General features: G+C 47.2%; 1 protein-coding gene across 1 annotated transcript in view; it reads right to left on the bottom strand.

The window, feature by feature from the left end:
* KIRREL3 (kirre like nephrin family adhesion molecule 3) overlaps window positions 1-2194 on the bottom strand; it is a 117800-nt gene extending 115606 nt beyond the window's left edge. The window contains exons 1-2 of the mRNA XM_011367215.2: window positions 2167-2194; window positions 1783-1860 (exon numbers count right to left, since the gene is read on the bottom strand). Of these exons, the coding sequence (XP_011365517.2) occupies window positions 1783-1860; window positions 2167-2194 (106 nt within the window). The remainder of the gene's footprint in view (window positions 1-1782; window positions 1861-2166) is intronic.
* Window positions 2195-14664: the final 12470 nt, after the last annotated feature.

Raw genomic sequence — 14664 nt, 5'->3', positions numbered from 1 at the left:
ATCTTGGACTTCCAGTCTCCAGAACTGTGAGAAAATATATTTCTGTTGTTTAAACTACCCAGTCTGTGGTGTTTTGTTAGAGCAGCCTGAGATGACTAGTATGACCATCCCCCTGCCCCATCTCGCCCCCCCCTCCGCCCCCCGCGCCCCGCTCCCTCTCCTCCCCGGCTCCGACCTTAGTCACTTGTGAAAGAAAGGTGAGGGGAGTGAATTATGTTCATGAGCCATGTGATATGAATCTTTGTAGGTCCCCAGGATCTAGAGTCAATGTCCTACTTGAGTCAGAGACACTCAGGGCTTGAGGTTTCAAATCCAGCCCAGCTCCTGACTTTTTGCCTCCCCTAGTCCCTGTGAACCTTGTTTCAGTTTCTCTAATGAGCATCGCCAGCAAGAGAATGTGTCTATTCAGCACCATGGACAGAGGCATCCTGTCAGTTCCCACAAATTAGAAGTTACTGCCTAGCACTCTCATGAAGGCTGTGTTGGGAGTGGAGGGCTAGGCTGAGAAAGAAAAAAGTCAGGAAACGAAGATTGACTGGCAGGATGCAGAAATTGCAGCCCCCAGCCCCCAGCCCCGGCTTTGCTCAACCCTGGGGCTCTCACAAATGGGAAGTGGCTTCTTGCTGCAGCTGCCTTCTTACGCAGATGAGCAGCAAAATGGGGGAGCTGGTACTCCTGTGCTTAATTGGGCTGGCTTACTCCTTGTCAAACTGTCACCATGATGAGTGCTAGTGACAAACCTATAGCTGGCAAGGCATTAGGCCTGGGGAGCACAGGGGAATGTGGATGTCATGAACTGTGGGTTAGGAAGAGAGCCAGCTGAAGAGCATAGGAAGAGGGCACGGGAATTATGCTATGGTATAACTATTGGAATAGAGATGGTACAGGTGAGCTGCCACCCCCATGCCTGGAATGGGGCCCAGGGCTTTGGGAGGGGAGGGGCCCAGCTCATGACAAGCTGGGCTGGTGGGAAGCCAGGGCTTCATTTGTCTGACTTTAATGAATAAATGGCATCCCCAGCCATTGTTTACCTACTTTTGAATCCTGACAAACAGTCTGTGGCATCTGATGGAGAAGCTTATTAGCTGCACAGAGACAGATGGCTGGGGATGAGGGGATTGGCTCTTTATTACAACAGGCCCATCAGTGACAGCACTCCTTTCACATCCCAGCCTCCATGTCACTGTCAATGCCTTTCCCAAGCTTTGTGCGGCCTACTCCAGCCTCAGAGGAAAGACTCAGTGCAAGAGGAAAGCAGAATGGCTCATGAGTAAGAGGAAGACATAGGGTCAATGGAGCTGAGAAAGAGAGCAGGTTTCCAAGTGTTAGTTCTTTGAGAATAAAAACCCTGCCTTATTCTTCTTTAGTATTTTTCCAAGTGCCCTATAAGGTGCTGTTTATTCAGAAGGCATTTAAGAAATGGGAATGATTGAGGAGAAAGATAGAGAGGTCTGGATTAGAAAAGATAATAGAAGCAGATTGAATCATGCTGCCTGGGTAAGTGGGAAATGAAAGGTAGGGGAGAGAGAGGAAGAGAAGGAGGGGACACAGAGGGAGGAGGAAAGACAGCATAAAGAAAAATGCTTATGAATCAGCATACTGTGTTTTAGGCATTAGTCACTCCTCCCCATGTTACTATATGAATAGCTTCACGGAAATCAAACTGATCTGCCTACTGTCCTTTCTGAGATGTCCCAGGTTCTATTTTTTGGTACCATGGTTGTAGGGCACAGCTTCCTTCCTCCACATTACCCTTGAGAGGGTGGACAAGTTCTCACTTACCTTCATTTATTCTCCGAAATTTGTCCTTGGCCATGTAGCCCAGCACCAGACAGCATCCTCTCTTCTGGAGGCCCAGCTCTGGAAGAAAAGCATAGGTGGGTGAGCCAGGAATGGGTCAGGTATCAGTGAACTCCCTTCATAGGGGATGTGATATGCTTGCTGCTCTTATAAACAAAGCTACTTATTTATTTAACAAATATTTACGTAGCACTTACTATGGTCCAGGCATAATTTTAAGTCCATAATTCCTCATTTGATTCTCACAACAACCCTATGAGGTACGTATAATTATCCATTTTATACACCCCTATTTATAGATGTGTTAAGTCAACAGTCTTAGATGAGAGAGCTAAGTAGGTGGCAGAACCAGGAGTTTGAACCTACGCAATTTGGATCCAGAGTCCTCACTCATAACCACTACCCATAGGTTAATGAGGCCCAGTATATCCCAGCTTTGGGGACTATGCTCTGATGACTTTAGGACTGTGGTCAGGCCTGCCAGAGAAGAGGCAAAGTCCAGCCGGTGATGTCCTGGATGGAGCAGTGCAACCAGACACAGGAGGCGACTCAGAGGGATTAAGAAATTATGGGATAGATTTAGGGAAAGACACAGGAGTTGAGGTAGAGATAGGAGCTGGCCTTTTGGGAGAGAGGAGGTTTCTGGGGATAGGGATCCTATTCCCTTATATTCAGGTACAATTCAGCACTGTCATCAAGCACTTCTCAGGTGTAGACTCAGTGAGGAGCACAAGGTTTGGGATGGCTAAGAGATGCAGGACAGACTCTGGTCCCAAAGACTTCAGTCCAATTGGAAAAACAAATTAGAATCACAATTCTAAGAATCAAAGAGACAATGCAAGAGACAATTTTTTTCACAGTATTTCGTAAATCAGTGCCCACTGTGTGTGAGCCTTAGATAAGAGTACATTTGCCTCCCAAGAAGTCAAGCTTTCCTCTCTGGTGTTTATCCTCTAATCCTGTTTTGTCTTAAGGCCTTTCTGTGTTCGGAAATAATTCCACACCACATTTCTCTTTGACCCTCATACAAACCCCATAAGATAGGCAGATGGGTCACATGATGGATCTGCTCTTCACATGGTGCAGATGAGAAAATTGGAGTTCAAAAATGCTAAATGGCTTCCAATCATTCTTTTAGACTCCCCACCCCTACTTCTTTGCTTAGAAGTCATACAAATGTGACAGCTGCCATAAACTGGGTAATTGGATAAGGGATATGATTTCTAGAAGACGGAATGTGACTGTACTGTCTCCTAGGCCTTGCTAGGCTTTCTGGATACCCATGTGCCCCCTCTATTAGTTTCTCAGAGGAGTGTCCCACTGAACAGCGTGTTACAGCAACTTCCCCATGACACTGGATGTTTCTAGGCTGTTAGAGCGACAAGGTGGGCTCATCCTCCTCCCTATGTCTCTGTTCACCTCTTGTTGCCCATCCCATCCTCTCTGAGTAGCAGGATGAAAGGGAACACAGGGCCCATGAGAGATAGATAGGTCAAGCTTAGGAGCTCTTGCCCTAGAGAAAAACAAAGCGTGGCAGGTGGTAGCAGAATGCCATGGCCCAGGGAGGTGGCTAGCTTTGATCTCCTGATTCTTTAAAAGGGTTTATTGACTATCAGTAAAGAGCAGAGGAGCAGATCTGAGCGTGCCTTATCCAAAGGCACTCACTTCTTTTCCTTTCCTTCCACGCTCACTCATCTGAAGGCTTGGCCAAACCGCCCTCACTTCAAATAGCCTTACATCTCAGGCGCCCAAATTGACGATGTTAAGTTCCCTCATCCAAGGCCTTGGCCCTTTCTTCAGGGTCTCCTGCTCTGTTGAGGGCCATGCAGATCAAAGCCCCTTTGATGCTTACTTACTATATTTGTGGATCCTTTCTAAAAACCACCTTCAAGAGGCAGGAATGCAGCATGTCAGGAGGGGGCCTACGGAAGTACAAGCTGTGAGGAGGCGCTGAGCTCCAGCGAACAATAGCCTCTTGCCTGAGACGGTATTGAAACCTTAACATGCTGATGACAGGCAGATTTCGACAGCCCATTATAATTGCTAGTGGATGATACAATTGCTGACGATTCTTCTTACATTTTCCGTTGACTTCTCATGTCTATCTAAAGCACATCAGCAGTGGTTCCTAGTGAGAAAGGGAGCCTGGGTTCCTGGACTGAGCTCAGCAGGAGTCCAGGGGAGCACTGGGGCAAAAGGTGCTGGATGAATTAGGCCAATGTTCCTGTTGATCTTTCTGGACAGTCCCCTAAATTCCCAGGGAAATGGAGGGGACATAGTTCTCCTAAATATTCAGAGACTGTAGACAACCTGTTGAATCCAGATTATCTATGCGGGCTGTCTCTGCCACCTCAACTCAACTTATCTTATGTCAACATAATAGGTTGCCTGCCCCCCAGGGTGACTGCCGGAGCAAAGAGCCCCCAAGTACAGTTATTATAAGTTAAGAGCCTCAGTGACCATGTTTGATTTCTGCAAATGACCAGGAAAAGAAGTTTGAAAAAACCTGATTAATAAAAGAAATGGAGGACGAGGCAATTTCTCAATGTATTTGGCTCATTTAATTTGACACGTATGGGTTAGTCTTAATTATTTAGGCAGCTACATTACAAGGCGCTAATAAGTACACTGAAGAAATTTATTAAGTGAGAGGACTCTCTGACTGAGTCTTTACTGAGAAGTGGGGAGAAGCCACTGGGATTGTTGCAAGAACAAGCAGGTTGGAGGATTAGTGAAGTGAGAATTAGCTAGCTATCTATATACTAAAAATTGAGATATTTTTTGGAGCGATTCGCCAGAGCTAAATTAGAGGTCATTGGGTCCATGTGAAGAAGCAGGGCTGAAGTGGGGTGGGGGTGGGAAGGAGGATCTTGAAACACGGGTGGGGAGGTGGGATATTTTCAAAGGTACTGGCCAGAGAGAGAACCAGGGGAAGCAGGAACTAACTGCTTTGGGTTAGGGAAAGTCCATCAAACTAGAGTAACCAGGCTCTTGGGGGAGAGATGATAGAATGTGACAGGAATCTTCACTTTGTGAGCTAGACCAGCCACCAGAATGCCACTTTCATTGTCACATGGCCCTGGATGGATGATGGAGTCAGGTCACATATGCCCCTTTTAGAACTGCAAGATGATGGGATCCGCTCTTCGTAGACTTTGGGGCTGCAGCCGTTGGCTGAGCGATTATCAGTAGCAGAACCACCAGTTGCACCAAAGGTGTCCATGGAAAATTGATTAATGTGAAACAAGTTGTTCTGGCTTAAAACGAGAATTCACAGCAAAGAAGACTAGAGTCACCTGCAGAGGTGGGTGTGGAGGGCTTTGTCTTAAGAGAGCAAATACTGCTGTGCAAGAAAATATTTATTGGGAAAGGAGATGTTTCTTAAGGAGAAGGGAAGATTTCACCGCAGGAACTCCTGGCCTCTAATCTGTGAACAGGTCTAGATTGTGCTTTAAACAAACAAACAAACAAACAAACAAACAAACAAAAAAACAAACCTCTGAGCCCCTGGTCACATGCTTAGTGCCTGGCACATAGAAAGTGCTCAGGAAGTCTGCAATTTAATGAAAGGGCTGACTAAAAAATATTGGGTAGTGATCAATCTTCCCCTACCCAGGTCAGACTAAAATCAGACGGGCTTCAATGTGGCACAATGGATTGTTTTAGGCGAAGATGGTTGTGGAATGAATGAAAGTTGTATTTCATTGGAACAGGAGTCTAAGAAACATGAGATTTCCTCTTGGGAGAAATAAAAAGCTTTATAAGTGAATTGGTTTTCCTTTGTTTTCAGAGGATGAGGATGGCACTTTTTCTAGCCTTAGGGTTTCTTTATTCTTACGAGTAATAACAATGATACAGTGATAATACTTCACATTTGTGAAATACTTAATTTTTTCATGATCTTGTCATATTCACTATCTCATTAGATGTTCACAGTAGCTCTGTGAAGTAGGCAAAGCAAAAATTATTTCCCTCATTTTGGTTTCAGAATATGAGACTCAGAGAAGTAAAAAGACAAAGACCAAAGCGCTAGTGGGTAATAGTGCTCAGGCTGGAATCCAGGACTTAGTTCTCTGGCTTAGTTCTCAGGGTGCAGTCTGGGATCCCAGCGCTGCCAATTCTGTGAATGAAGACAGACCCGAGAACAGACAGCAGAGATCAGTGGTCCTGGCTGGGACAGGGGGTGGAACTGTGTCCCCCTCAAATCCTAAGTTGAAGTTCTAAACCCAGCACCTTAGAATGTGACTTTATTTAGAGATAGGAACTCCACGGAGGTAATCAAGTGAAAATGGTCCTTAAGGGGGTCCTGCTCCAGTATGACTGGTGTCCTCATAAAAAGAGGAAATTGGAGACAGACACACATAGAGGGAGAATGCCATATGAATGTGAAGATGGCCATCGACAAGCCAGAAAGAGAGGCCCGGTACAGATTCTTCCCTCATAGTCTGCAGAAGGAACCAATCCTGCCAACCTCTTGATCTTGGATTTTCAGCTTCCAGAACTATGAGACTATGCACCCAGTCTGTGATACTTTGTCACAGTAGCCCTAACAAACTAATATAGACAGGAGGCGGGGAGGAGCTGGTCTCTCTTAGGACCTGGTTATTTCCATTGGCTGCAATTCTTTGAAGCCGATCCCTTAGGTCCCAGAGTTGTCTGCAGGGACTTGCAGGGCAGCATCACATGACCACTCAAAAGTCTCATCACGGGGCACCAACTGACCAGAGAATAGCCAGTAGGACTGCTAAATGGGACAGTGGGGGGTGGTCAGCACAAGAGATGACAGGAAAGAGGGGAGGTGAGGAAGGAGGGCTGGCCATGTGTCTGCATGCTTAGGAGCCCTCTGTGGCAATCCAGGATGACTTTAGCATTCCTGATGCCATTGTGAGGAATATGTTGGCCAGGATAGTGCTTGCTTATTGCCCTAGCCAGAAACTACTGAGCTCTGAATAACTGGTTAGAGCTGGTGACAGCGACATGTGCTAGCTCCTACTACCCATTTCTGAGGCTGTCCAGTACATTTTGGGGGCATTCCTGTCCTCAACTTGCCCAGTGACAATAGTTCAGGAGTTCTTGCTGAAGATTAACATTTTCCCACCTGAAGCTATGAGACTTGAGCATATCCCCAGAAGCCTATGAGCAAGAAATGGTGTGTTATAGGCAGGCAGATTGGTATGGCTGTAGCAAAGATTTTGGGAGCAGAGGAAATGACATGAGGCAAGAGATAAGCCAAGGACCAGGTCCTGTGGGACCTGAGGAGCTTTGCCTGAGAGTCTAGACTTTTTCTACAGAGTGCTAAGTAGAAGAGAGCCAGGCTAGACTTGAAACATACAAAGATCATTTTAGCACTGGAGCAGATGATAGGTGGGGGAAGGGAAGCCTGGCTCTGGAGGGCAGTTGTGAGACTATCACAATATTCCTGGTGGGAGATGATGGGTTGGCATCTGCTTTCTCTTCCTGCTCTCTAAAGACAGCTTGAGATCAGAAAGCAAGTGAGAGGACCCTGAGCTTCCTTGGGAAGACACTCAGAAGACACTCTATTTCCCTGCTACCTTGACACAGGAGAGCAGTGAAAGGGCTGAAAATAGTTCCCCAGATGACAGTTCCTAAGGCTGCATGGAGAAGATGGCAGCTGGACCTGCTGGAGTCATGGGGAGGCCATGGGGAGCAAAGGAGGCTACCTGTGCTTCAAAGCCACCAGGGCTGGCTGGAGCCTGGCTCTAGCACTTAACAGTGAGTGATCCTCAGAACTCCTCTGAGCCTTAATAGTAAAACTCTCTGCACACAGTTAATATGAAAATCAAATGAGACATTACTTGGTGAAAAGTGCCTAGAATAAAGTATCTGATAAAGGTGAACTCAATAAATAGAAATAAATAGAAATAAAATGTCAGATTGGGTTTAGAGATCAACAAATGCACCTCCACTTTTTTTTTTTTTAGATGTGGAAGGGGACACTCAGAGAGGTTTAATGACTCGTTCAAGGTGATATAACTGGCAATTAGGTGGTGTTCTGTGAAGGTTCGTGTGGTAGCAACAACTCAGATGGACTGGAAGAGTGAAGCCAGGCTGATGTAGGCGAGGCTAGGGAACTCGAGGTGCTGGGAATGGATGGGAAGCGGTGAAGCTGAGAGACATTCTAAGGAGAGACAATGAGCTAAGGGACAGAGGAAGCAGGTAAAGTTTGACATTAGTTGGGAAGACTGGGGGAAGAGTGGTGTCTGTGTCAGAAGGGGTTGATTGACAAAGGAAGCTGATTAGGCCCTGGGATGATAATGATGCATTTTGGACTTCTCGTGTTTGAAATGATGGGGTTCCCAAGTGAAGGAGTCCTGGGCGATAAATGAGCAGTGGTTTAGGTGTGAAGAAATACATTTTTAACCAGTTCTATTGACCTGGGAGAATGGATATCTTAGTCTGGAGACCAATTCATTATGTAATGAATTACACAAAAAGCAGTGGGTGAATATGGGTAGATTCTGCTGTAAGTGTTAGTACCACTCTCCACTACCAGCATGTTAGTAATATGTGACAGGCATAAAAACCAACACGCAGACCCTCATCAAGAGGCTATGAAGTGCTGGGCACTATGAGCAAGACAAAATATGAAGGCAAGCTTCCTTTCCCAGCGAGATTTTAATCCAGTTGCTTATGCGCATACTCATGAAATGGTAAGTAAAAGTCAAGACAAGTAACATTTCGGTAAAACAAGCAAGATGCAGCAGTGTGTAAGTTACTTCCACACGAACGACAGTAATTGCTGTAGGAGTCCCAAGGAGGAAATTGCTTCAGGTCATGGGGTAGCCCTCACCAAGGGCCTTGAAGGCTGGAGATTGGTCCAGGGTTTTGCTTTTGTTGGGTGTCCTTACTGCTGGCCTCTCTCACAGGCGACCATCTAGCGATGCCTTGCCAATGGCAGGATGCTGGAGACTCATTTGGAAGGTTCTCTCCTTGATTCTGCTAAATTCCTTTCTTCATTGGTTCTGCCTAGTCCTCTTTTCAGCATAACTCCTCATTTCCCAGGCAATAATGCTGCCCATAAATCATGCAAATCGCAGTGTTCTGGTCAACTTCTTTAGTGAAGAGGCGTGAGGAGAGGTGGACTAAAGGTTTATTAATCCTGACTAGTGCATGGCTCTGGCCCTCTAGGACAAGTAATAAATGTTCAATAGCTCAATAATACCTGACTCATAATTTTTGAATCTCATTGCTTGCCAGTTGTAAGTTTATTAAAGGAACTCTAAACTTTACATAATTGCTATTTCATTGCATATTTAATATGAGTTAATTATATTAGAACTAAGTTTTCTCCCATTCATATTAAGTATCAATTAGTTGTTTTAAATTATTGATTTGTATTTAATTAACTATGCTATTACATACCAATTAAATTCTTATAAGAGAAACCTGAAACAGCTGTGGTCTTAAATTAAGTTTTAAAATTAATGAGTTATGTTAAAAGCTCATGTTGAGTTATCCTGTTTTAGGAAGAGTTGACAATTATTGTGATAGTTCCAAAAGTTTCTGTGGCCACCAGCCCATTCTCACTAGCTTCTGCAGAGAGCAAGGCTGTTTCAGACACCTGATAAGCACCTTGCAGCTTCCTATAGCAACAGCGAGGACTAACATTAATGTAGCCCCTGGCCAGCCCTGCCTTCCTCAGCTGCCTCAACCGTGCCATTTCCTAGTCGGCATAGCCTTGTCCACAGTGTGGCCAAGGCAGGCAGCATATTAGCAAGTCCTCACCACCAGCTGTGGGGTTCATGTTGTCTGTGTTGCTCCCGGCCCCGGATCCCATGTGCCTACAGGAAACCTGTAGGTGCCTATGTGGTCATCATGGCTCTGGCTTCTCCAAATCTCTGCTCTATTGGCCCAAATCTGTACATCTTGGGCATGAAAAAGACAGCAAACATGACTGAGTGGCACTTGGCTTTTTACACTCCTCATCTTGTTTCATCCTCACACTGACCTTATGAAAATAGATATTTTTACTCCTGTCTTTATAAATGGACATTTTAGAGGGGGTCAGGAGTTTGCTCAGAGTCCTTCAGTTCTGATGGCAAAGCTTGGTATATACCTGTGTATCTGATTCCATGCCTAGTACACCTATGTGCCTGCTCTCAAGACAATGCCGGAGGTCTTTCTTCCAACTGCTTAGCTACTTGGAATTCCAACACAGACACCAGCTGACTCAGAATGTGACCCTCTTCTGGGCCACTGGGTCATCAGTGCAGGTCTCAAAGTTGACAGAGTCTACGCACCCCTCTGCACACTGGAATTGGGACACTGGGTGCACTCCCACCCATCCCCGGCCTGGGCAAAGCACAGCCTTGCCCCCTCCATTGGCTGGTAGCACTAAGGGCTCACCCACTTGGGGCCAAGCTCACTTAATTCACCACCACAATTAAGTTGCCATTTACTGATTGCTTATGATTTATTAGTCTCTAAGCTAAGCACTTTGCAAACATTATCTTCTTCAATCATAAAAATTCTATGAGGTAAGTGCTATTATTATTCTTGTTTGATAGAAGAGGAAACTGAGAATCCAAAAGATTAACTCACTCAGGGTCACACAGCTTAAGTGTGGAGGCCAGTAAAACAGATTATAAATGTGGTTTCTTGGACTCCTAGTATAATCTCTGTGAGAGTGTAGGGGATTGTGGGGGATGTGATAACGTTGGCTGAAGAATTTTATGGGAAAGGGTTTTATCACATGTACACGAGTACCTCAACCTCTCTGATTTAAGATGTCTCTTCCTAGTGGGTTAATAGCTCTGTTGGGGACTGTGACTGAGAAGTAGGACCACTGCCCTGTCATCGGTCCCCTTATTCTATGAGGAACAGGGACCGCTGAAGGCCGTATGCCTGGAAGGTTTTTAGACTTTTCCTGAGAGGAAGTTGGAAGACGGTGATTAATGTTTGAGGGCCAGATGCTCAGCAGCTGTGTGCCCAGCCCCCCAGAGGGGAGGGGCCCGCCTGTACAGCCAGTCAGTCACACGGGGAGACAGGGCAGAAAGAGGCCTTCTCCTTTCTCTCTTTTCTAGGAGGGCCACTGGAGTCCCAAAAAACGAGGACTGAGAGGATAGGAGGCCTGCCAAGCCCCCCACCTCCGCATGTTTACCTTACCTCTGCACTTCTCTTGAGGCCTAGATCTTTGGAGGAGGCAGAGGCCCAATAAGAGGCTATAAATATAAGTTTGATCTGTGTATTTAATCTTCATGCAGATTTCCGAAGATATGGATTATTAGCCTCATTGCACAGGTGAAGCTCAGGGAATTTAAGTGATTTTCCTGAGGTCACACAACTGAGACTTCTGCCCTTCTGCCAGGATGCAGTCTGGATGCTGCACACACAGCCCAGGCGACCAGCAGAGATCCCGGTAGGAAGAAGGGGACCACGTGTGCCCAGGGGGTGCTGGCCGATGGAGTCCCAGGCATTGCTGCCAGGGGGTATGGGGAGCTGAGCAGCCCCTAAGGGAGGCAGGCCCCTAGTGAGCCCATGCTTGGAGGAGGAATGCAGGCCCCCAGGAGGCAGGGGGTAGGGAAGGGCAGGGAACCATGGAGGATGGCAGGTGTGCTGCTGCTGTTTAGTTATGTGCTTACACACCTCCTTGTCACCTATTTATGGCCCAAATAAAATCATAAAAGCTGAGGATTAACCAAGAGGGTCACGAGCTGCTTTAAAGGATTTATCGTGGAATCAGGCAGGAATGGTCAGGCTTTGCCCTCAAGCCAATGACCTGCTAGATGGGGTGGGGCGGAGGAGGATGTCTGCTCGCACCTGGCACAAGGGAAGAGGGAGAAAGAAGGAAAAAATTTCCCAGGGGTGGTATAAACCTCAGTAGGCTGCTGGTGCCCTCCGCTTTCTGGATAGCAAAGCCATACAGGAGGACGGCCAGGGATAGCATATGTTTGCCCCCAGCAAACACAGTCGCAGCTGCCTTATTCACATCCAGTAGCCATGCCTTGCTTTGCATGTGGGCCGTGTCCATCCAGAAAATGCACACCTTCCCTGGGGCAGGAGGGCAGGTGTGAATGAGCGTGAGGCCTCTACCTGCTCTGCACCTCCACACACACTTGCTGAGCCAGAACTCCCCACCAGGGCATCGTTACGTAGGCAGTCTTGGGAGCTGAGGCTGGCAAGGTACAGGGACCTGTGGGTGGCCAGACCTCCAGGGCAGAGCAAGGCTTCCTCTCCCGCTCACATGGCAAGGAGGGGAGTGGGCAGTGGGACCAGGAGAAGCACCAGCAGAGAAGGCAGGGAACCCTGCTGTCCTCCCATTACTGAGATCCTCCTTGAGCCTCTCACACCTCATTACAACTCTGCGTTTCATAATTAAATTGAATCTGCCAGTTACCTCTCGGCAGGGCAGCCATTCAAGCTCACTGGAGGCTTTCTTTGTTTTTATTATTTGTTTGTTTGTTTGTTTATTATTTATCTAGCTATTCCTGTCGCTACATGGAGCCCCAGCCCGTTGTTTCTTTTGCCTTCAAAAACAAGGAAGTGCAGGTGCAGTCCCTCCCACTTGGTGTGTGTGCTGGGACAGGAGGGGAGGAGGCAAGGGCCATCGGAGGGGGTGGTCCTCGGGGTGAGCACTGGCTGAGGGATGCCTCTGAAAGATGGTTAGTGTGCATGCCATAGGCTGGGTGTACCCCCGCTGTTCTTGTTCAAGATGCCTTATGGAAGGTTCACTAGTCCCAGAAAGCTCCACAGAAATCCCCTGCTGGACAAGGGGCCTCATCCCAAAGGACTGGAACATGGGTTGGAGAACATGGTTGTATCAGTAGCTAACACACCTGTAGGGCTTTGCAGTCTAAGAAGCACTCGTCAAACACAAGCTCTCCTTGAACCTCACAACACCTGAGGTAGTCCTGGAAGAGAGCACTGAGGAGTAGAGAGGTTCTCTGACTTGCCCAAAGCTGGTAATGGCAGAGGTGGGATTTAAACACAAGGCTGGGGGTACAAACAAGCCCCCCATCTCCCCTAGAGCCCCAGATCCAAGCTCGCAGCTCAACCTTGGAAATCAAAGCACCTTTCTTCTCTTTAATGATAACCTTTCGGTGGCAAGGGCATGAAGGAGAGTCGAGAGCTTTGATTAAGGAATCAACCTCAAAGAGATCCAGGGGAGTGATTCTGAAGCAGCAGCTATCACTTAATAAGAACATGAAAGTTTACTCACCACGAGGCCAGCCCAGAGGCAGGCTGACTGCTGATAGGCATGCCCTCACATCAATAGCTGGGCCCTAGAGAGGTGACCCCATTTGGGGCCATCCAACTTGGCAGCCCCACTAGAGCAGAAGACGAGGGCACTGAGTGAAATTAGATGGAGAGAGACGGCACATGCCCTTGGGACTCTTTACACAGTAGTATGGCCCCTCTGATTGCCTCCTTGCTTTTGGTGTGAAGGTCCACCTTCACTGTTTCCTCAGTCTGTGAAATGGAGACCTCCTGGGCTATGACAAGGATGGGAGATAATTTATGCAGAAAGCTAGGAGGTGGGGAGAGGTGTGTTCCTATAACGTACAAAGGTTTGGAACCAAGGCTGGGCATATTGTCAGTGTCCCGTAAATGTGATCAGTTAGTAAAATAACAACATAACATATTACTAAAAAGAACAGGGGTAGGCTAAAAGTCAGGACAAGACTAAAATACTGTAAGCATGCAGTTTAGCCTGAGGCCTCTGGTTCTGTAGTCTGAATAGAGGCTCCTATACTGTTGTCGAAGATAACGCCCACAGCAGGTCCAGGGACAACTGTGTCCAGCTCTTGGAGAAAAGGGCTGGCTCATGGTGGTCCTCACGAGGACTGCCATCCCTGCCTTTCATGGTATTATAGGTCCGAGGTCTGTATTTTGTAGAATCAGAAGAGCAAAAGGACCTGAAAATAGTCATGTTAACCTCGCCAGCAGCTATTAATTGCAGTGAGCACAGGACACATTTTAGTCATTGGAGGGAGAAAGAAAGTTGAGATCCACTCTTGGGTCTTATAGACTAGTCAAGGAGTTAGAACCAATACACAAAGACCCAGATAAAGATCCTCTCATGACATGTCCAGTTCAAGCGGTGAAGAAAGGTTCTACCTGGCACTGCTCAGACCAGGTAGTATAAGCCGTTCTTTAAGGGACACATGGCCAAAGCTGCGGCACTCAGAGGAGAGTGCCAGGCCAGCAAGGGTCTGGAAGCCTGGCCACAAGAAGCACAGGTGAGGGCATTGGGTTGTGTGGGCGGCAGATAGAATATGATTGCAGAGCTATAGGGGAATTGGGGAGGAGGTTCCAAGCTGGAAGGAAGAACTGGCCTTCAGTGCCAGCCGTCCAAGGCATAGCCTGTTCTTCACAAGTACTCGGGTGGGATTGGAGCCCAGGTACTGTATAGTCCCCTGGCCTGGCCTGCACCAGTGTGGATGAGCCAACCATGTGCATTTCTTCCTAGCTCTGTGTTCAGTGATGTCACACAGGCAGCCTTAAATCAGCCACAGTGGGCACATTTACACCAAGGGAAATGGCAAAGCTGCAATTAGGGCTTCGAGCTCTGACATCTGAAGAGAGGGCTGTTTATCCTGGCTTTAAAGGCTGTGAGGCCTATCATAGATATGACTGAGGGCTTCCATCCATGGTTTCCACTTTATTTCAGGTGAGTCACCACCTCTCCATACCTCATCCTATTTTTGCTGACCACTGAGCTAAAGCTGGTGAGGTCCAGCCAGAGAAGCATGCTGGCGGATGGCCATGACAGCTCATAGAGTTCACTCCTGTGCCACCTGGCAGGATTGCCATTTAATTATTACAGAAAGGTCAGGACTGACTTGCCGTTAAAATCTCCAAAGGGGGAAAACCCACAACTTTGCAATGGGAACCATCTGCTAA

This window comes from Pteropus vampyrus, unplaced genomic scaffold (genome assembly GCF_000151845.1).
Source record: "Pteropus vampyrus isolate Shadow unplaced genomic scaffold, Pvam_2.0 Scaffold130, whole genome shotgun sequence".
Taxonomy (NCBI): Eukaryota; Metazoa; Chordata; class Mammalia; order Chiroptera; family Pteropodidae; genus Pteropus; species Pteropus vampyrus.
Note: the sequence above shows the minus strand (reverse complement) of the source record. Positions and strands in the feature narration are given on the sequence as shown.